The following is a 23,577-nucleotide window of genomic DNA, read 5'->3' as shown; positions in this document are numbered from 1 at the left end:
TTGTCCTTCCTCTTTACGCTCAATTGTTTATACTCACTGTTGCGGCATGGTCCAGTTTGTGAGGCTCTGCTGACCTCAGGTTGCATCAACCATGACCTCCTTTCACCCAGATACTACCTCTCACTGTGACAAGTTCACAACTACAGAGCAACTATGCTGAAGGGAATCCTCTGCAGAACAAGAGAGTCTTATAAAGGATGGGCCCATTTGTAATGGGCAGATAGGGCTCATTCATTGATTAATTCAGCATACAACTAACTAAACTAAATTACTGAAAAAGTACTGGGTACTGGACTTAAGCAAAGGAAATATGAAGATGGATAAAAATGATGGGAATGGGAAGAAAATTTTTAAAAATTAATATTACAAACAGAGGTATTTACAAAAGGGTCACGGGGCATGAAGGAAAGCAAGTACTGCCTGGGAGGCTATCAGAAGGTTCCAGGTAAGAGATGAGTTATTGAGTTAAATATTTGAGTTAAATCTTTAACTATGAGATACTAGCCACAAAGGGAGTAGAAGGAAAGGTCTACTACACATTAAAAACAATACATACAAAAAAGTGTGGCACTGTGAATGCGCATGACAAATCTAAAGAAAAGTTGCAGTTTAGTGTGGCTTAATCACAGCCTGTTTAGGGAAGAGAGAGCTACTGAACTGAAGGGTAAATATGATGAAGGTAATAAATATCACTGAATATGCTAAGAAGTTGGGTTTTATCTGTTGACACCCTACAAACAAAGAAGATTTATAAACAAGGAAATGATTTGTCATGCCCATTCACAGTGCCATATTTTTGTATGTACTGTTCTTAATGTGAAGTAAATCTTTCTTTCTACTCTCTATGTGGCCAGTATCTCACAAAAATATGTCAGAAAGCAGTGTAAGATGGCGTAAGAGAGACTGGTGGCATGCACAATTTACAAGAACCTATTTCAATGGTCCATTAAATTAAAAAAAAAAAAAAAAAAAAAAAAGAGGTGGCATGAGCCAGAGCCAGATTTTGAAGGAAAAACAAAACAAAACCCAAAAACAAAACGGATTCATGGCTAGCTGAACATGTCCCATGTGATACTAAAAATATTATACATATAATATCGCTATCAATAAGAGCAAGTTCCTTGATAAAAGGGAACACACTGTTCATTCTTCTTTGAAATGCCAGTGTCAACATGGCACCTGGTTGAATTAAAAACAAATGAATTAAAAACAACAACATATATTGAGACTTACAAATTGCCAGGCTCTATTCTCAGCACTAATTGTAGTAGCTCACTTCATAAAACATCCTGCATGTACTATTACCTCCATTTTACAAAAACATGAGAAAATCAACACCTAGAAAGATTAAATAAATTGCCAGTTAGCCAGCTTGTAAGTGGCAGGACCAGGATGCAAATATAGCTAATATGCTTCTAGATTTAACTTAATCATGAAGCAAAAATAAGAAGACCTGGTAAATGAATGAAGGACAAAAGAAGACCCCAAATATGATGATAAGAGACTCTGTAAAAGATAATGCCATTAACAGTCAAGAAACACTTTAAATAAAGAGAATTTTGTCTTAGAAAAGAAGATGGGTAATTTTGGACACAAGGGACACTTGTGAAAATCCCTATCTCCAAAAAGCAAGTAGAAATATTAAACTAGAGCTCAAGAGTGACATCAAGACTAAAGATATTACTCTACAAGTCACCAGCTTATAGGTAGTAGATGAAAGTAAGAGAGTGAATAGAATCATCCAGGATTAGCAGATCATAAAAGAAACCAAGGGTCCCATCCTGGGGAAAACCAAAGGAAGAAGAATCTTTAAGGCAGATTGTTAAGTTAGTCAGAAATCAAAGGAAAAATCTAAGAAATAATTATGATCTAATCTAGAAATCAAGAAAAGGAAGTTTCTAGAAACTGGAGGTTGTCCATAGTACAAAATCATAGAGAAATTAAGCACAATGAAGACTGAAAATGGTCCATCAGTTTTAACAATCAAGCTTAGCAATCAAATCTTTAAAGAAAGATTAGGACCCAAAGAAGTATAAGACGCAATTTCAAAAAATTCAGTAATATGGAGAAGGGTAAAAATAGGGCAATCACTTACAGTTGAGGGCAACCAGGGAAAATAAAGTTTTTATGGTCTGATCAAATCTGGTCTGGTCTGGTCTGGTATCAGATTGGGAGCCTCAAGGGCCTCTGTCAAGTAAGGAAAAGAAGTCTGAAAAAAGCAACAGATTATGGATAAAAGAGATGGGATGAGACAAAAAAAGGTATAAAATTAATCTGAGAAAAAAAAGGCATGCCACTTTCTCTGAGAAAGGAAGAAAACAGTAGTAAATAAAGGATGTGAAGCATTTCTGGTAAATCTGAAATCATCTAATACCCACCCCCAACCCACACTGAATTTTCCCTCACTCACTCACTCAAGAGAATTGGGGTGGGGGAGAAGGGAACGTGAGAAGATGATAGAGCACAGAATTTATGTTCATTCTTTCGCAGATGGTTTCCTGTAAACCGTTCAAACATAGTCACGCAAACTAGAAGCTAACAAAGCAAGAACGCACTGGAAAAGGCTCGTGCTGTACTCACCCACTGTCCCAGCACTTAAGATCCCAAGTAAGCTGGGGAAGCAAAGCCACCCGCTGAGAAGACTGGGAAGCGGTCTCACCTGTTACCAGCCCCTCTCACCGTGATTAGGCCTGAGATTATTGCATCACAGCTGGCTGGTTTACTTAAACTCTGCCCATACCTTTATAAATACAGTTCTTTTATTAAACTCTTTCCAAACCCAATGTGTACCATCTGCTACCTGCAAGACTTCTGCTATAAGAATTACTTATTACTATTTACAGAATGCTTTCTCAGTCATATCTCATTTGAGGACTGAAAACAAATAGAGGCCCTAAGATCAAGCAAAATAACAAAAAGCAATAGGTAAAGCATGAGCTTTGGAGTCTCTCAAACAAAAATCTGAATCCCAGTTCAACAGTGTTCATCTGTGTGACTTCACACATCTGAAGTCTCAACCTCAGTTTCCTCATCTATATAAACTGCTGATGAAATACATACTGTTACTGTTTTTAAGAATTAAGTAAAATACCTATGGAGCACTACAAGCAGATACCCTGCGAGTGACATTTTCCTTCCCCCCTTTTCTCTCCTGATGCTGCTTGACCCAGGGGACCTCATCGCTGAGAGATCTATTCTGCCTCGACACCTCACACACATACCCTGGGGAAGTAAATAAGGGCCAAGTATCCTCGCCAAAGCATGGTTTTAATGTGTCCCAAACTAAACTGCCTCCAGTTTCTAGAATTTAATTCCAAAGATTAATAAACTGCTCCTGTTCTGAAATATACCCAGGATGCCCAATTTCTGCTTGACCAACAAAGGGCACTGTTCAGAGACCCGGGGTACTTGCCTCCTGGACTTTGCTCATTCCCCACCCCCATCTCTTTTAGAGGACCTCAATGAGAGATCACAATGGACTCAGTGTCTCAGAACTCAAAGCCAGCACTTAACCTGAGCCCTGTTCACATACTACGGAAACAAAAACGGTCATAGCCTCGTGTTCCTGTCACCTACTTAGACTCTCTCACTCCCTGTTAACTCTGCATAGTTCAAAACAGGACAAAGAGAGTACAGTCGCCACGCTATTACTGTGCTCTTTCCTCCCACAGCCAAATCTAGAAAAAAAGTGGACCCTTCTTTTCAGGTTTACCTTCAGGGCCAGCCACAGCTGGGGGGGAGAGGTGAAGAAGGAGTTGCTCTTTCAGCCCCACAAAGAGCAAGGAGCAGGCACTTACCGAAGGGCGGAAAAACAGTCTTCTTGTAGGTACATTCAACAAAGGTGTGCACCAACCTCTGAACAGAAGGCCTGTCATAGAACAGGCTCAGTCTCAGAGATGAACCTTTGCCCTGGGAGAGCCAAAGGGAGAGAGGGAACTGGGGGCAGAGATACACCTGCAACACTTAAAGCCAACAGGAAGAGACCAAAATGATCTTCTAAGGACAGGTCAGTAAAGTCCCGAGGCCTCTCTCCCTACAAAGGCTCTTAGGCAAGATGACACCAACATTAAGAGACAAGGTTGAGCTGTTACCCTAAATACCCAAAGAAGAAGGACCTAATTAAAATCTTAAAGGAATAGAAAATGGGAAATCCCCTGGCAATAGCCTACCAGTATAGAGCTCAGCTTGCACAGACCCCCCTGCTTTACAGTCCCTCAGGGTCATATGCAGAAGACAAGTGGGGTATCAGTGAAGAGACCCAGCTCACTCGCTCTCCAAAGCACCTCTGCTTCTTGTAGGGTCTCTCCTCCCCTGGCTTCAGCAGAGTCCTTGTAACACACATGAACCTCCCCTTTACACAGTGAATCCCCAAGCCACACAAGGTTCTCTCTATCCCTGTTGAGTAAGGAAGACAAATAAGATGTCAAAGAGGAGGTGATATTGAACTTGATTCTAAAGGAAGAAGAAAAGTTCACTGGGCAGAGAAGAAAGATATTCCTAACAGAGGAAACAGCCACCACAAAGAATTCAAGGCTCAAAAAAGTAACATGCTTGTTAGGGAACTGTGAACAATTCAAGCTGAACAGAGTGGGGAGTGGCAGGAGATGAGGCTGGAGAGGTGAACTAAGGCCAAATGATGCCAATTTTAAGGAATTTGGATGCTGTCCTACAGAACAAAAAGAGCCAAAAGTTTTTAAGTAGAGGCGTTCCACGATAGGATTTATATTTTTAGAAAAATCATTCTAGGGATGGACTAATAAAGAGCCAGTGTGAAGGCAGGAAACTGTTGGGGGGAAGGGGGGAGTCCAGATGAGAGATAAGGAGGAAGTAAAAATGGAGATGTAGTGGTGGAGGTGAAGAGAGATAGCAGAGAGAAAATGTACTAAGATTTTAGTAACTGATTAAGAATCAGAAAGAATGGAAGCTGACACTGAAGTCCTTCCTGGATTGAGACACAGCATATGGTGCATAAGCAAGCTTGTGGACAATGAGTTCTGGTTCCGGACATGTTAATTTTGAGATACTTGTGAAGATCACTCACTGCATATGGTTGGAACATAGGGAAAGGCTGAGACTAGAAACAGAGAAGTAATCACCTCATTATGACGTACACATACTATATTTCACATTTTCTCACTAAATTGAAATAATCTTTTCATGTGTCTAACTCTCCCAACCAGACTGAGGACCATGTCTTAATTATATTGTTCTCTTGAAAATCGTAAGCACCAGAAGGGCAGATTATCTGATGAAGTATTTGCTGAATAAATAAACTAATATATGAATGAATGAATGAAATAACTAATGAATGAATGAACCTATTATCCCAGCACTCTGCAGAGCACTGGGCACATAGCAGATGCAGACCCCCAACATGTTTCTATCTCTAAATCACCACTCGCATCATGTTTCACCTGCCACTCAGCTATATGCCTCAAGTCAAAATTCACCATACTTAACTCAACAGGAAGGTTACTAAACCCAGTGCTTTCTATAGAATAACCAAGAATTTGGACAGTCCCTAAGAAAGATGACTTGTGACTTGACTCATCCTATTAGCACAAATATGTAGCTGTTCTTATGTCCTGCCACCTATTAAACAGAACCTTCATACCTATGTCAAAGTCTCTTTAATCCCTTTTGAAAACAATTACAAATCATAAAGAATGCTTTTTGACAGTATAATGTCCTCCATGTCATCACAACCCTTCCAATGTATCACCTGCCTTTTTAGTCCACATCACCTTCATTCTGTTAAAACCTTCTTTCCCCAAGTCAGTCTCTCAGGAGATCAAGTTTGGGGTTCAGCTTTGTTGTTTTATCACGACATGACATCTAAATGCTGAACTTAATTCCTCATCTGTAAAAGAAGTCCTGCCCTTACCTAACTCATGAGGTTCATGTGTAAATACAATAAAATTTAAGAATCCTATGCAAAGCATGAATGACATCTGAATGGATGTCAGAAGTTATATAGAATTGCAAATAAACACATGCTTTCTCAGTACAAAAAGCATACCATCATTACTCTCAATGTCTGTATTTCATGAAATAAAAGAAATGATTTCTTTTAATATTTAACAAGAGTTACTAAAGGGGGCAGGGGGTAACTTGACCAATAAGACCATCTTTTAAAAACCCGTGTGCAGCCATCATTAATTCATCACTTTAACACCAAAAAAAAAAAAAAGGAATAATCTCAGAATAAATTTATTTTTATGAAAAACTCATGTTTCATATTGTCTGTCTCGCCTTTCACCTTGGATGGATGAAAACTTTATCATCAATTCACACTGTCCTTGGTCCACTTTAGGAATCACTGCTCTAAATTTTGTTATTATGTAGGTAGGTTCTACCGGTTCCAACCGTCTGGGCAGGTTGCCAAGGGTTCTGCCAGCATGAAAACCTATTTGGCTTTCAGAGAAAAGCAATGAAAACATACCATGGGATAGAATAATTGGTTCTACAGCTGAGATTCTGGGTGAGAATGGGGACGTGGAATGGCCCTTATTCTGAAAGAATGGTCTGGACAGGAAGGGTCAAAGTCTTCTGAGGTTGGGAAAGGTGTCTAAGCCTCTGTGACAGACTATCAGTAGAGAGGAAAATTCAAGAGTGTGGAAGTGGTCATTATCACTGAGTGCCAACCCAGCTTTCCAGAACTTTCAAAATTTTCATGTGCATATAGGTAGGCAGGGAGGACAGGACCGGTAAAATGCCAATGTGAAGCCAAGAACAGGCTGTGAAGGGAGGGGTGAATTGCAAAGGGACAGGACGAAACTTTCGAGGGTGGTGGCAAAGTTCAGTATCTTGAAAGTGGTGATGGCTTCACAGATATAAACATTTGTCAAAACTCATCAAACATGTACATTTTAAAATGAGCAGTTTATTGTACATAAATATTATCTCAATAAGTTATTTAAAAATTGTAACATAAGAAAATGAGCACAAAGTCATCCTGTTGCCGGCCTAAATGTAGTGTTGTGTGTGACAATGTGACAAACCATGTGACTTCCATGAAAAGTAGAACGAGCAACTAAAAAGGATCAGTCCACTAAACATGACAACCACGAAAGCCACACAGCTCAGGATAGGTGAGAAGCAGCAGCAAAGTAAGGGTGTCCGGAAGCAGGTGGAGTGAAAACACATAGGCAGTCATGCCCAAAAACTCTCCAAAGGGAGCCATCTTCAAATGTGCCGTCCCAAGGAGAAACTTGAGGTTCCAGGGGTTCCTGTGATTACTTTGTTGAAGACTACTGAGCTCAAAAATTATTGTGATTACCATAGATACGACTGCCCCAGACACTGCTTGATTTTGTCCTCCAAAATATCTAGAGCCCAGGAGCAGAAGAGCCAGGTGCACAACACTTACACCCGAGCTGTCTGCCCAGTCCAGAACTACTGCTCTCGAGGGGCAGGGCAGTACGTTGAAGGGAGCTTCAGCCCAGCATCTCTACTCCAAGACTCACCACCTTCATGCCCTGCCCTCGACTCCCGCACCAACTCACCCCCTCTGCACGCTCCCGCCTTCGCCCTCTGCTCTCCCCCTCCCAGCACAGGCCTGACCCCCGCGCCCCCGGGTGCCAACCTTGTCCCACATCCCTGCCCTGGGGAGCCTCAGCCCTTAGGAAATCGTGTGCACCAGTCCCTTCCACTTGGCCCCTCAGAAAGCACTCCTGCCTCGCAGACACCCCGGCTCCGCACGTGTCCTCTCCCCCGGGGCGCGCACCCCGCTCCCCCCACCCTAAACACACGCCGGCCCCTCACCACACGCCGGCCCCTCACCCAGAACCCTCCCGCCAGGGCAGCCGCCGAGCCCGCAGGCGTCATCCCCAGTCCCGCGCGTCCTCACGCGCCTCTCTGGGGTTCCGGCCCATACATACTGTTCTCTCAGAGAACCCCGACCCTGACCAGGCCCGATCGCAGCGACGGTGCTAGGTGAGTTCAGGCCGCCGCCATCGCTCCTCAGGCGCACCAGCCGCGCCCCGCCCCGCGCCACACGCAACCCGCGCCCCCGCGCACCACACGTAACCGCCCAGCGACGCACGACTGAGCAGTGGCGTGCCAGCTCATTGGCTGGGCCCGGCCAAAACCAGAGCGTCGATGCTTGTTTCCCGGCAACGGCAGGGCGCAGGGGCGGGGTCGCCGACGGCATTCCGCGCGAGAGTACCGCCCCTTCTCCATGCCCCGCCCCTTCAGGCTGTAAGCCCCGCCCCTAAGCAAGACTCCGGCCTGTCATTGGATAAGACCTCTGTGGAGGCGGAGGCCAGCGAGGAGGGGGCGGAGCCCGGGAAGGAAAGGTCGAACCAGAAGGGCAGAAGGCGGGACCTAAGGAGGGAACCGACTTCGACAGCAGGGAAGTAAGTGGGCGGGGCTTAGAGGAGATGGAGCCGAGACTAGCCTGGATGGGGCGGGGCCATGGGTCCTTGGGCGGACCTTAGAGTGGAGAATGGGCGTGGAAGAGGCGGGGATAGCAAGAAAAGGTGGGCCTGAGGGGGAGGAGTCAGCAGGTGGGCGGGGCTTGTTTTTTTAAAAAGCTGAGCCCCAGAGCAGGTGGCTAGCAAAACTAGTTCATTTTTTACCCATCCGCGCCCATGGTTTGGCACTGACCACTCCTGCCTCCCCTAACACCTGCTGCCTCGCGATCCCTTGGACACTCTTTTTCATTCAGTCACTCAAGGAATACAGAATAAGCGCCTTCATCTCAGGCGGGACTCCAGATCGATTAGCACCTGTCTCTGGCCTCAAATCAGCCCTTTACCTGAGGCGACTGCAATGTAGGGTAACATGTGCCACCAAACAGCAGCACTTAGCATGATTTGTGTGGATACAGGATGCAGACAAAGAAGTGCAAAGGAGCTTAGAGAATGCTTCCAGGAGCAGATGATGGCTGAGCAACCTTAAGAAACCAATAAAAGTGCGATCATGTAAGAGAAAAATGGGAGTTTGAGATAAGGTCTGTGGTTTAGTTGAAAGTATTGTAAAAAATTCCAGTTTGGGCCATTGTACTCTGGTTATATAAGTTGGCAACAGGGGGTCATATGTGAGAGCTTTTCTAGAATTTTCTGTACTGTTTTTGCAACTTTTCTATAAGCCCCAAATTACTTCAAAATAGAGAGAAAGTAGGGCCTCCCCTGGTGGCGCAGCGGTTGAGCGCTGGGTTGCGAAGCTGCCTGCAGCCTCTGCAGCGCCGGTTCGACCCCGGCTGCTCCCCGGCCACCGGAGGAGGGTCCCACATGGCGCGCAGACCTCTCCTGCTGCCCGCTGCTCCCCTCAGCAGTGTGTTTTGTCAGTCTTCCTGTTCTGTTCCTGGCTCTGGTGAACTCTCTCACCCTCCTGCGCTTCTGACTATACTCAGTGCTTGTGTAAATAAATAAATCTTTAAATAAATCAGTATTTCAGTCCTTTATACATATATATATATGTATAAAGAAAGTATTTATAAAGAAAAAGAAATGGAAGTTGCATACCAAAAGATCAGCACATACCAAGGCAAGGAAGAACTGACATGTTGAGGTTGCTATGGGAACTACAACTAGTACATGTGTGGAGCCTAGGGAACAAGCAGAGGAAACACTGTGAGATGAGGCTGAAAGACACAGATATCTGGTACTAGAGAGCTTTGTGGGCCATGTTAAGGGGATTAGATTGTTTTAAGATTTATTTATTTATGCATGCATGAACTGGGGTACAGGCCAGAAGTGTTGGAGGTGAGAGGATTCACCAGAGACAGAGTGGGGAACAGAACAGGCAGATTGACTGAAATACACTGCTGAGGGGTACAGCGGGTAAGTCAGGAGAGGTCTGCTGCGCCATGTGGGCAGCTCCCTAGCTGGGGATCAAACTCACGCTGCAGTGGCTGCCTTAATAGTGCTGAGTCTTAACCCCTTGCACCACCAGGGAGGCCCGCTAAGGGGGTTAGATTTGGAACAACAGAGAACTCTACCTTTTTTTTTATGCATGGCAAGATTTATAGGGTCCAAATTAGAGTAGTAAAGATGCAGAAAAATGGGTATGTGTGTTAGCCCTTTCCCTGGGGACCACCCCGTTACATGTAGACATTGCAGTTAGATCACCAGGACTTGATGACTAGATGAATATATGAAAGGAAAATAAAGTTTAAAAATTGATGCTTTGTTGATATCAGTTCAAACACAGGCAAAACTAAACTATGATATGTTAGTGGGTATAGATGTCACTTCCAAGACTCTATAGAAACACAAATCTGACCATATTCCTTCACAGGATCCCCACTTCCTTTAAATAAAAATCAAGCTTTGTACTTCAGTCAATCTGCCTGTTCTGTTCTCCACTCAGTCTCTGGTGAATCCTTCCCCCGGCCCCGCCCACCATAACCCACACCTCTGGCCTGTACCCCAGCTCTTATATGCATAAATAAATAAATCTTTAAAAAAAATCAAGCTTTATAACATAACTAACAAAGATCTCCCTAAACAGTTCTCTGTTTCATTCAGCCTCATCTCTCACACTATCCCCTCAGCTTCTCTACAAAAGCTAAATGATGTTCCCCCAGTCACCCATGCTTTTTGAAGCCTATGCCTGTGTACTCTCTAAACACTTTGCTTCCAGTGTTCTTTACCCACCCCTCTCTATACCTAACCAAACTACTTACCCCCACAGAACCCAGGCTCAGCCAGGACCTTTCTATATACTATACCAACTTCTGTGTCTCCACCCATCAGACAGATGTGTAATTGCCTATTTACCTGCTTGCCCTACCAGACAGAGTTTCTGGAGATCAAGGAATGTGTCTCATTCATCTTTTATCTTTAATACTTAGCATAGTATTGGCCTAAATCGTAGTAGGTGTTCTGATCATGACTTGTTGACTGAGGAAGATGACAGTAGGGAAAGGGACATCAATTTAAGGTAGAAATTTTAAGGATTTTGTTTGCTTTTGATATGGGAGATATTTAAGCATGTTCACTGAAAGAGGCTGAGGATCTAGAAAGCCAATGGATTAGCTAATGGGATCTGGCTCTACGGGTATCAGGAAGGCAATGAGGTCAAAACATCACAGACGGCCCCCTCCAGCAGGAAGGAGGTGAAGGAGGTGTGGATGTTGATAAGGGTACAGATAACAAAAACAGAGCTCATGTCTGAGGTGACAGGCGTTCTTTGTCCCTGGAGACCAGTTTAGTACCTGGCACAAATAAATCATTCAGTAATAGATGTTAAATGAATAACCAGTGACACCCAAGCAGGAAACTTGCACAAAGTAAAACAGAATGAATGTCTAAGCCCACATGTGAATCTAGGCCTCCTGACCTAGAGGTCCCTTATATAGTTCAGCATATTGGGTGAAAGAGGGAAAGGCAAGGCTAACCTTACCTCTGAAGCATGCACCCCACCTTCTCCAGGGACCTCATTAGAGATGTTTAGCTGGGAAGGTGTGAGCCCAGGCCCTGAGAGACAGGGCGGAGCGCTGGAGCCTTACTGCCTCCGCCTCTTCAGTTGCACAGCTCTGGTTGTGTTGCTAAGAGCTTCAGGAACCAAAGACCGAGGAATTGCAGCTGGCGGCCAAGGGCAGCCTCTTCCACGCCAGCAGCCACTAGCCCCGACCTCTGAAGCTGCCTACCAGAGAGGCCCTGGATCTCTCGCACCCAGGCACCAGGCTGCAGAATCATGAGCCAGGACAGCAAAGTGAAGACGACAGAGTCCAGTCCCCCTGCCCCATCCAAGGCCAGGTGAGGGATCCTGATCCCCTGTGTCAGCTCAGTCTTCCTCACTAGATTAAGGCACCCCCAGTGCCTCTGGGCACCGATTCCTCTCGGCGCTCCCAGTGACAACCTCAATACTGACCGGTGAATAAAGGAAACATGACTTCCCCCTCTTGCCCACAGGAAGTCGTTGCCTGTCCTGGATCCATCTGGAGATTACTACTACTGGTGGCTGAACACAATGGTCTTCCCGGTCATGTATAACCTCATTATCATCGTGTGCAGGTTTGGTGGGGGCCTAAGGGAAGGTCTTAAACAGAGACAAGGCTGCAAAGTGAGGCCCAGGGGAGAGAGGTGGGCCCTGGGACAGGCCTGAGGAGGGATGGCAACAGGGAAGGGCACTAGGAGGAGTGCTAAGTGGGAGATCACGTCAAACGCACAGGGTGCCTTTAAGCCAATCCCTTCTGTCCCTACCATGCAGAGCCTGTTTTCCCGACTTACAGCATAGTTATCTGGTGGCCTGGTTAGTGCTGGACTATCTAAGTGACCTGCTGTACCTACTGGACATCGTGGTGCGCTTCCACACAGGTCAGTGACCCCCAACGAGTCAGTGACCCTTTATTCCTTCTTGTCTTCCTAAAGAGAAACTCCCAGTACCAGAAAGTCACCATGTCCCGGGCCTCCCCTGGTGGCGCAGTGGTTGAGCGCTGGGCTGCGAAGCTGCCTGCAGCCTCTGCAGAGCTGGTTTGATTCCCGGCCGCCTGGCAAGGTTCCCACATGGCATGCAGACCTCTCCTGCCCTGCCCACTGCTCCTACCAGCAGAGTATTTTGGTCCTTCTGCCTGTTCTGCTCCCCTCTCTGGCTCTGGTGAATTCTTTCACCCTCCCACGCTTCTGACTGTGCCCAGTGTTTGCCTAAATAAATAAATAAATAAATAAATCTTAAAAAAAAAAAGTCACCATGTCCCTGACAGCACACTCACGTGTCCCCGTGTTTGACAGCACGCCTGTGCTCACCCCAGAAACCCTGCTGTAGCTTTATGCCTGCGCTTACTCTGTCCTCACCACTGTTTCCCTGTCATACCTGGCCTGCCCACCCACACCCGGGTTTTGCAAGGGCCTAGTGCCCTGACCCAGCCCCACACCAGACCCCATCCCACAGCTGAGTCCAGGCCCTTCTCCCCCAACCCAACTTTCCACTTCCCTACCCTCCAACCCCCCAGGATTCCTGGACCAGGGCATTCTGGTGGTGGACAAGGGTAGGATCTGCAGTCGCTATGTGCGCACCTGGAGCTTCGTCTTGGACCTGGCCTCGCTGGTGCCCACCGACGTGGCCTATGTGCGGCTGGGGCCACACACGCCCACGCTGCGGCTGAACCGCTTTCTGCGTGCACCCCGCCTCTTCGAGGCCTTCGACCGCACGGAGACCCGCACGGCTTACCCGAACGCCTTCCGCATCGCCAAACTGATGCTTTACATTTTTGTCGTCATCCATTGGAACAGCTGCCTGTACTTTGCCCTGTCTCGATACCTGGGCTTCGGACTGGACGCGTGGGTGTACCCGGACCCCGCTCGGCCCGGCTTTGAGCGCCTGAGGCGTCAGTATCTCTACAGCTTTTACTTCTCCACGCTGATCCTGACCACCGTGGGGGACACGCCGCTGCCACACCGCGAGGAAGAATACCTCTTCATGGTGGGCGACTTCCTGCTGGCCGTCATGGGGTTCGCCACCATCATGGGCAGCATGAGCTCCGTCATCTACAACATGAACACGGCCGACGCGGCCTTCTACCCCGACCACGCGCTGGTGAAGAAATACATGAAACTGCAGCGTGTCAACCGGCGGCTGGAGCGGCGAGTTATCGACTGGTGAGGGGCCTGGGCTTCGAGTGGGGTGGGAGGTTACTGGACAGAATCTGAAGAAGGTGGGGTGGGCAGGTCCTGGGGCAATTTGAGGGGGAGGGGGGCATTCAAGGTGGAGCTTGGGAAAGGCGGTTCTGCACTAATGTGATTAGGACTTAGGGGGAGGGTGTGGGTAAGAGACTGATAGGGAGAGGAATCATGCAGAGTCAGGAGAACCTGGACACCAGAAAATGGAAACTGCCTCTGCCTGATAGGCTTCAAGACCTGGTAGGAGCAAAGGAAGAACAATACTCCCCAGAGGAGGGGCCAGCAAGATGGTTGACCGTGTCATGGTAGTTCATACTATTATGAGCAGAAGGAACTGTCACCAAGCTGGGGAGCTAGAGCAGAGAGCCTCTGGAGACTAAGGGTCTTAGTGATTGAAGTAGAAATGAGTAGGATGGGGTCTCTGTGGTGGCGCAAGGTGTTGAACACAGCGCTGTGAAGCTGTCCGCAGCCTCTGCAGTGCGAGTTCCATCCCCAGCCAGGGAGCTACCCACATGGTGCAGCAGACCTCTCCTGCTGCTCCCCTCAGCAGTGTACTTTGGTCAGTCTGCCTGTTCTGTTCCCCGCTCTGTCTCTGTTGAATCCTCTCACCATGCACACCTCTGGCCTGTACCCCAGTTCTTGTAATCATAAATAAATAAATCTTAAAAAAAAAAAAAAGAATGAGTAGGATGGTACCAAGCACCACTGGTTGGCAGGGTACAGCCCACCAGGAGGTGCAAGTATCTAATTCAACAGAGACTGAATTAGTTTTTATTAGTCTGGTAGAGATGCATGTCCTGATGAAGGTAGAAAAGGTCAATACACATTTGTGACCAGCAAAGGAGATTGGGCTGAAGATATTCAGCAGTCAGCTGTCAAATATCCCCACGTGGGTGGGCCCCTGATTGAACCTGAGCTGAGCACTGGTGAACGACGTCAAGGTAAGGATGTCGGGGGCTAATGAGGAATGGATACTGTTCTTGCGCTCAGGTACCAGCACCTGCAGATCAACAAGAAGATGACCAATGAGGTGGCCATCTTACAGCACTTGCCTGAACGGCTGAGGGCAGAAGTGGCTGTGTCTGTACACCTGTCTACTCTGAGCCGGGTGCAGATTTTCCAGAACTGTGAGGCCAGCCTGCTGGAGGAACTGGTGCTAAAGCTGCAGCCCCAGACATACTCACCAGGCGAATATGTCTGCCGCAAGGGGGACATCGGGCGAGAGATGTACATCATCCGCGAGGGTCAGCTGGCCGTGGTGGCAGACGATGGCGTCACACAGTATGCTGTGCTTGGTGCAGGGCTCTACTTCGGGGAGATCAGCATCATCAACATCAAAGGTGGGCACCCCAGAATTTGTTCCTGGTACAGGCCTGGGATGGTGGGGACAGCAAAACCCAGTGCTGAGACCAGGTGGTATTTCAGGGCCTCCAGACTGAGGAAGCCTGGCTATTGTATGAGTCACTAAGGGTTCAGAAAGAAGCAGAACAGGGAAGCTCTGTTTCCTGAGGCAAAACTTGGCCAAGGTGAGTGAGTAGGTAGGGGCCTTAAAAGAGAAAGCAGACCTATTCTGTGGGTGGGAAGTGGCAGACCCATGGAAAATTATAGAGAATAATAAATTCTTTTATAATAAATAACAGTAATAGTAGCTAACATTTACTGAATGGTTACCGCCTGCCCTATTCAACTGCTTCATTTGCACCAACACATTAAATTCTCACCTATAAGGTAGGTACTATTAGCTGCATTTTAAAGGTTAGGAAATTGGAGCACAGGAAGGTTTGGGAATTTGCCCAAGGTCATGCAGAGAATAAGTTCACACACTTGGGGTCAATATAAGGAACAACTTTCTCATAGTCAAATGGAAAGGACCATCAAGCCCAGACCCACAGGTGCTGTACACCAGTTCATTTATGCCTCTCATCAGCCCTGGGCAGTAGGAGTTGCTATGCCTAATTACAGGTAAAGAAACTGTGGTCATGGGAGATCTAAAGGGGGGGTGAGTGTGCTCTCTCTGATTGGGCCTGGGGTCAAGGGGTCCACTATGTAATTGCTCTAAACAGCTCACATCTGTTTCCCAAAGATCACATCCTGAGTGCAGGCAGCCACTGTCCACTTGACTTTGGACAAGTTATTTGCATTTTTAGATTTGTTTCTTCACCTATTCAATAGGAATGAAAACTCAGCTATTTGTGAGGATTTGATAAGCTCATGGGTGAGGGACCCAACACAGTGCCTGGCCTGTAACAGGTGGTCATCAGTGGTTCCTTTCTATGGTCCTTCTAGCTCTGAGACTTTGCAGCATTCAGCCTAACCATCCTCCCATCCATCCCCCACCAGTATCTTTCTAAAATACAAATGAGACCATACAGATCCCTGATACAAATAGTCCAATAATTTCCCCATCCTCATCAAAATGTGGGTGTGGGAACTTCTTGTCATAGCTTAGGAGACATGGCAGGATGTGACTCTTTCCTCCTCTTTCCAGTCTCCTTATTCCCTGTACCTCAGCCTCTCTGACTGCTTTTTGTTTTTGTATCCATCAAACTCTCTCTTACCCCCTCTCCTCTACTCATGCTCCTCCCTCTGCCTAGCTGCCTCCCCTACATTCCCCCATCTCTCTAGTACCTTCTATTTGATCCAATCATTACTTCCTTCCCTGAATTCTTTGCCTTACTGCTTGTTAGGGGCTTGTTGCTTGTCTCTCCACAGCCCCGATACCTGCATCTACACTGCACCAGCTACACTGTTATATAACCATCCAATTAAACATCTCTCTCCTCTAGGCTGAATTCTTGGAAACTAGTCATAGATAGCCTAGCACAGGGCCTTCTCCCCAGTACATTACTGAATAAAAGAACTGGTGAGGCAGAAAGAGGCCCAGAAGCGCAAACATGGAGTTAAGGGGCCTGGTTCATCAGTGAAGTGCCCCCTCACACCCACCCTGACTAATTATCTCCCACTCTGTCTGCCCACGGGCCACAGGGAACATGTCCGGGAACCGCCGCACTGCCAATATCAAGAGTCTAGGCTATTCGGACCTGTTTTGCCTGAGCAAGGAGGACCTTCGGGAAGTGCTGAGTGAGTATCCACAGGCCCAGACTGTCATGGAGGAAAAAGGCCGTGAGATCCTGCTCAAAATGAACAAGTTGGACGTAAATGCTGAGGCAGCTGAGATTGCCCTGCAGGAGGCCACAGAGAACCGACTGCAGGGCTTAGACCAGCAACTTGATGACCTACAGACCAAGTTTGCTCGCCTCTTGGCTGAGCTGGAGTCCAGTGCCCTCAAGATCGCTTATCGCATCGAACGGCTGGAGTGGGAGACTCGAGAGTGGCCCATGCCCGAGGAGGCAATTGAGGCAGATGATGAGGGCGAGGCTGGGGAGGGAACATCCAAGGGTGGAGAGAATTAAGCTGACCAAGTGGGGCCCTCAGGCCCAGAGTGACTCCATCCTTATCCCCAGGACCCCCACCTCTAAGTCAATCCAGAGTTGTAGAAAAGCCTGTCTGCAGAAAATCTGACATCCTGTCTGCTAGGTTCCAGAGACGGGCATGACTGGGTATGTAGATACCCTCCTAGAGATGTAGGGGAATAGCATACATCACACACACACACACACACACACACACACTGACCCCAAGGCAGTGCATTCCATATGAAGTGCTCTGGTGTTCCCATTCTCAGAGCACAGATGTTTCTCAAAAACATAGATATATCTTCTACCTGCATAATATATTACACTCAACTGTGCACCCCACGGACACATATACCGAGAGTCATGCACCAATATACACACCAAGGCCTTCCCTCAAGTGCATTCACTTATGAATATACAAAAGCATACCCGGGTCCTCTTGTTCCAAGATATCCTTTAATGCCCCCATATGCGAGGGCCATAAGTGTACCCTGCAAGTTGCACTTTCAATAAAGTATTTGCCACCTTAATGAGCACTCGTGGAGTTGATGGGAAAAGACAAAGCCAATGGTGGGGCCAGGATGAGTTCTGTCTTAAATGCTCAGTCACAGGGGTAAGGGTGAGGACTGGTAACCACAGGATTGGAATCAAGAGACTGGGGTACCTGATGAGTCGGGAATCAGTGCTGAGCCAAGGTGCAGCAGATGTAGGCCCCACAATGCTATAGGCATGCACGTGCTTGCACCGATATATTAAGACATGCCAGTCAGGGCACTTCAGTGTTAAAGTCCTCTACCCTGGGAGCCCCGGGAGTTTGATGTCGCTTAGTGGGCCACCTTTTTTCTGTCCATCATTTTTCCTCCTCTGCTTCAACCCTGGAGCCCAGGGAAGTGCCGCCTTTGTTCAGGATTCCCTGGAAAGAATATTTCTCTGGATCCCTCACCTGGCCCTGACCCATCATACCAGTTGTTGGAACTAGCCTTGGTGCTGGCAGGAAGTCAGCTTTTCTCCTCTGTACAGTAGTCCAAAATGTAGGGTGGAGAACAGAAACTCAGTGGAGTGGAATATCATGCTTGGGGATAACTGGAGATGAAGGATGTGGGGGTTGGAGTAACTTTGGCTTACTTGGAAGAAGGTCTGAAGGTTGGGGCAGGGAAGGATGTGGGATCTGTGGGGAGGAGTTTGATGCCATCTCTGAGTGAGAGTCACCTGGTGACTTTAGCACCTCCAGGGCCTGGCCAGCCTGGGGTTCTGAGCTATGTCAGGTGGTGTTTTTAAATGTGTTTGGGATTTAATTTATCAATATGACTGACAACACAGAGATGTCAATGTCATTAAGAAGAATTTATGACTTTAATCCCTAAGAGGAGGGGCAAGATGAGCTGGGCAAGAACATGTGAGGAAGCCCCACGTCAGGCCAGGAGAGAGAAGGCCTGAGGGAGAGCATGGGCAAAAGGCCTTTATCGCTATAGTGATGGAAGTTTTTAGGTGGGGATGTCCTCTATCAGGCAGGAAGTAAAACACACATTTGGGGGTTCATAATATGATTTTCTAGCACCGGTGAAAGCCAAACCACAGGAGATGTGAACCACTTTGATAATTTTGGCCCATTATTTCAAGATGCCAAATAATCATTTACAAAATATCAGGTATGATTGTTTCAGATGGTACAAAAGAATGTAGGGTATGTAGGGTGAGGTCCATGGTGCTTTGAAGGCAGCATATCTAGGGAGCATCTGTTAACCATTTGGTCAAAGAGATGTTCCCCCAGAGTTGTCGGTACCCTCAGAGCTGGCCAACCTTTGGAATGTGTTGGTTATAGGTGACACAGATGCACTTAGACACGAAGGACCTGGAACAAAATTTTCTCAAGTAGCCATGGGAACTGAGGCTATGGTGGCGTCCAGGTGTCAGGGGAGTTTATGAGGGTCAGGACATATGAAATCATTTTAAAACATGTAGTTATTTTGTGATACCTTCTTCACAAAATATGAGATCCTTAGGGCTGGCACTAGATCTGTCTTATTTATCTCACACTGTCAAGACCAAAGTTGTGCCTGGCACATAGCAGGGGCCTAAATATACCTTCAGCAACTGAAAAAATGGGAATTGAAGTAGATAGAGGCCCAATGTTGGGGGAAGATATATGACAATTTCTCAACAGATTATTGTGTTGTCTCTGTCTTCAAATTGTGCTAAACTATATCGAGTGGGTTTGTTAGAAAGGCCGTTTTGGTGGCATCCAATGGACTTAAGGACCTGAGAATGTTTTTCATTGCATGTGACAGTATGTACACCTGCCCCAAGTGACGGTTCTCCTGAAACAGCTGGCTCCTGCCACAACATCGAACCCTGACCTTCAGCACAGGGAGGGTGATGACTGGACATCTGCCTATCTTGACTATAGAAACAAAACTCTCCTGGGGCAAGCTGCACCTCTTGCCCTGCCTCTTTTGTTCGAGGGTAAGGAGAACATATTCCTCCTGGTGGGGTCACCACACCAGAAGACACATTTCATGTGAGTGATTCCATGCTGGTGTCCTCTAGCTGTGGAGGGATTTCCATCACTGTGCAGAACATATTTTTGCATTTTGGAATCAAGCTGGATACTTAGGGTGGGAAGAAGGAACTAAAACAATGATCATCATCATTGCAATAATATTTTTGTCCAAAGAAGGATAAGTACTTACACATGTGGCAGGAAACTTTTTTGAGATATTCATTTGGGTTCTGTTATTTTCTCCCTCCCCTCATCATAAGAAAGTACCTAACTCATTGTTTCCCCTAGATGTAAACCTTTTTGAATTGCAGGGTCAAAACCAGAAATTTTCTGAAACTCTCTGCCCTTTGTGAAAACCAGGGCTTCTAGGTTTCCACAAATAGTTCACCCAGGGTTAACTTGTTCCTGATTGGCTGTGAGGGCTGAGTTGAAGAAGCAGAAGCTTCTGGACCTGAGGAGAGGAAATTCCCCAACATTATGAAGAGACTGGGTCACAGGCCTGAGCATTATATTGGTTTATTACTATTGTTGCTGTTGTTATTATTTTATTTTGGCTGCTGTGACATATAACCACAAATTCAATAGCTTAAAATAGCACCCACTTACTATCTCACATTTCAGTGAGACAGAAATCATGTCCTCTGTCCAGGACCTCGCAAGGCCACAATCAAGGTGTCAGCTGGGCTGGGCTCTTATGTGGAGTCTCTGAGGAAGAGTCAGCTTCCAAGATTATTCGTGTTGCTGGAAGAATTCAATTTCTTTTGGTTGTAGGACTGAGGTCCTTGTTTCCTCAACAGAGCACCCCGTCATCTTTAAACCAGCAGGGGCACCCTCAACTGTTTTCGTTCTTCAAATTTCTTACTTCCCCTCCTGCTACAAGGCTGAGAAAGATCTTGCTCTTCAGGGCTCCCATGATTAGATTTGATGCATCCAGATAATCCAGGATTATTTCCCTATTTTAAGATCAGAGGATTAGAAACTAATTACATCTGCAGTGTCACTTTTGCCGTAATAAGAGAAATAATACCAGAGGGAAAAGGTAATGGGAGCCAAAATTCTACCTATCAACTTCTCCCCTATTCTGGAGGGGAATGGAGCCCAGGTCCCCCTTTTACAGGGGTCCCAGAATAAGAAACAAGAATTGAATTTCTAGAAGCTGGAGAAAGATCACCCTGCCCTGGAAACTCGGAACAGCGCCACCTAGGGGAATCACCGGCTTGACCAAAATGCAGACCCCCATAACCAGCCTGGTCTGGGTCTGGAAGCTGGAGGCCTTTCCCTGCTCCAGGGATTCTGTCTGGTGCAGAAAACTCAGAGACTTTTGCAGGACCCTAAATTATGGGGAGAGAAAATGAAAAGAAAGCCACAAAACACTTGATATTAAATCTTGTGTAGGGTAGGTGGTTAAAAGCTTAGATGAGAATTGTCTGATTCAGAGAATCAGAAAAATGTCCATTTTTTATACTCTGTAATGGAATCATTCATAACTGTTTATATACATTATTCCTTACCTCTTATAACAGTGTTAAGAAGTTTAAATTATGCTCATTTTCTCACATCATGAAACTGAAACCCACAGAGCAACTAAAAACAGTAGATTCATTTTGTTGAAAAGCTGACTGTGCCCAGTCCCACACTAAGTGCGTTGTCTCAATCAGTCCTTACAACTATATGAGAAAGATGCTATTACCAGCCCCATTTCAAAATGAGGAAACCAAGACTCTGGGAGATCAGATCACTAGCCCAGTATCACAAGGCTTCTAAATCACATAGAATGAAATCTGGGTCTGCCTTACTGTTTTGTTTTTGTTTTTTAAGGGAGATAAGGAAAGAGACATCTCAGCTTTAGGCCAAGGCCAAGCTCTTTCCTTTCTTGAGAATAATTGCTACAAGCAGAAACAGCGGTAACCAGGGAAGAAGGAGCCAGTCATGCAGAGCAAAATTTGTGAATCACCAGCAAGTTTGCCAGTGTGCTGAAGTGTGATCTCAGGGCTGCAGCCAAAGACCAGGACCACCCACCGCTCTGGGGAGGAGATGCCAATTCCAGCCTCTGGCCTGCAACACATGCAGCTGCGGGAAGAGGGCAGGAGCTTGGATTTCCACTGCGGTGTCAAGAACTCTTAAAGGGCTCTTCTGCAGAGGGCCCAGCTGCATCTGGTTTAGCTCATCTCCCTCCCATAGAACCTAGGACCTCACCCGCTTCTCCCTGGGTCACGCACCTCAGGAACCTCCCCTTGCTAGGAGTGGAGCGGTGCATGTCTCCCATTTAGTTCCTCCCCCACAGAAGCTTCTTTGACCCACCCACCCCACCTCACCCTTGTCTTTAGGAGGATTTGGCTGCTCACCAGGAAGACAGATGGAAATAAAGCACCAAGTTTGGGAGCAAAACAGACTCACAGGGAGAGGAACAGTTCAACTCCAAGGAGCCAGAAGCAGGTGGCAAGGTGGGTGGATTCCACCCTGAACTAGGGCTCGGCTTCAGGCTCAGATCAGAGATGAATGGTCACACTGGGTTACAGTGAGGTCACAGTCATGGCTGGACTAAAAGCATGACAGAAGAAAGAGCTTGGAGCCAGTGAGAGACAGATTTTAGTTCTGAAATAGAGCTCTTATTAGTGGAGGACTCCAGACCTCCCACAAAATCTTTCAGGGCTGTTGAAAAATAAAATGTAAATTAGATCATGACAGGAAAGTGTCCAAAAGATAGAAAGTGCTTAATAATGAGTAGTGGATACCACGGTTACCCTGACCCCTCAGCCGCTGTGGATTGCACCTTCATGGTCCTGAGGGTGTCCGTTGTCTGGCCAGGCAGAACCTGGGGCCTGGGGGCCCTCCTGGCAATGCCAGACCTGGCCAGCAGAGGGCGCAGGGCTTCCCTTCCCTCTCCCTCCCTCCCCAGGCCTCAGGATTTCATTGCCTTGTAAATCAACAATTACGAGGGGTGGTGGGGGGAGAAATGGAATATTAGGGACAGGAAATGATGCTCGGGGATCGTGTTTTCTCCTGGTTTGTGGAAACCTCTGCTTGGGTTTTTTCACAAAAACTACAATGCCACAGTGGTGATGCTCAGGGACATTACACAGGCAGTCATGTCAAATCAGTCTGAAGGAGTCTTGCAGGGGCAGCACCTTGGATGGGTGGGTGCACAAAGGACTCATCTCCCTCACAGCTTGCAAAAGTCTTGTGCTTTCCACTCTAGGACACATGGGGCCTCTCTGTGTCTGTCATTGCTTTCAGTTTCAGTCCGTTGGCCTCCTGTCTTCAGTCTTGCCCTTCACCAGCAGGCCCCATGGGTCCCAGGCAGGAACTCGGACGTGTTGGTGGAGGTCCCCTCCTGGCCACTTCCTGAGTGAGTTTTCCATGGTTCCTTTAGCTTCAAGTGAGGTCCTGACCTGGGAGGTCCAGGCCTTACCTGTGAGGGCCCATCTCTGGAGCCAAGTGTAGGGAACACGCAGTGGGGCCAGCTCCTGCAGTGTGCCTCTGCTATCCCCGGCACAAGCCTGGGGTCTGGAAGGCCAATCTTTTCCCTGGTTACTTAGTTCTCCCTGACATGCCTGCCTGCTCTGGCTCCAGCCCATCTGTCTTCTCAGCCCACTCCCTCTTTGTTTAATTATCCCAAGAGAAGGGCCTCCTCCATGGGCAGGGAGTGTGTGGGCAGTAGCTCCGCACAGGCGCGTATCTGCGCATCATATGCAGAGAACAGAGGGCTTGAAAGATACAGGAAGATGCAGGAAGATGCTAATCACAACCCAGAAGCAGAGGCTGAGCCAGTGGGCGAGTGGACATTCCAAGGTCTGGACTGTGACTGGTCTCTCTCCTAGTGCTGGATCTCCACTGCAAGTGTGTGCAGCAGAACTGGGGGCCAAAGGAGGAGCTTATTCCAGGGCCCTCACACCCCTGCAAGCAGTAGAATAAACAGTAGCCTGTGAAGCAGGTTATCTGGCTGTGTTTTAGAGGCGATCCACTCGCCTCTCTTAGTTGCTTCCCCTGAACATTTACCAAAGTGTTGTTTAAATGTTCCCCACTTATCTCAATGGTGATATAGAATATTGAAAGAAGGATCATATGCTCACACCTGGGGCAGTAGCATGGG

The 23,577-nt window shown here is 47.0% G+C and overlaps 1 protein-coding gene across 1 annotated transcript; it reads left to right on the top strand.

Annotated features, from left to right (window-relative positions):
- Positions 1 to 11,643: 11,643 nt before the first annotated feature.
- Positions 11,644 to 16,981, top strand: CNGA4 (cyclic nucleotide gated channel subunit alpha 4; the record flags this gene model as incomplete). Its single annotated transcript, XM_084253694.1, has 6 exons — positions 11,644 to 11,705; positions 11,862 to 11,963; positions 12,160 to 12,266; positions 12,902 to 13,547; positions 14,559 to 14,908; positions 16,554 to 16,981. The coding sequence occupies 6 exons, from the start codon at positions 11,644 to 11,646 to the stop codon at positions 16,979 to 16,981; spliced, it is 1,695 nt and encodes a 564-aa protein (XP_084109820.1).
- Positions 16,982 to 23,577: the final 6,596 nt, after the last annotated feature.

This window comes from Talpa europaea, assembly GCF_964194135.1.
Source record: "Talpa europaea genome assembly, chromosome: 1".
In the NCBI taxonomy this organism is placed as follows: Eukaryota; Metazoa; Chordata; class Mammalia; order Eulipotyphla; family Talpidae; genus Talpa; species Talpa europaea.
Note: the sequence above shows the minus strand (reverse complement) of the source record. Positions and strands in the feature narration are given on the sequence as shown.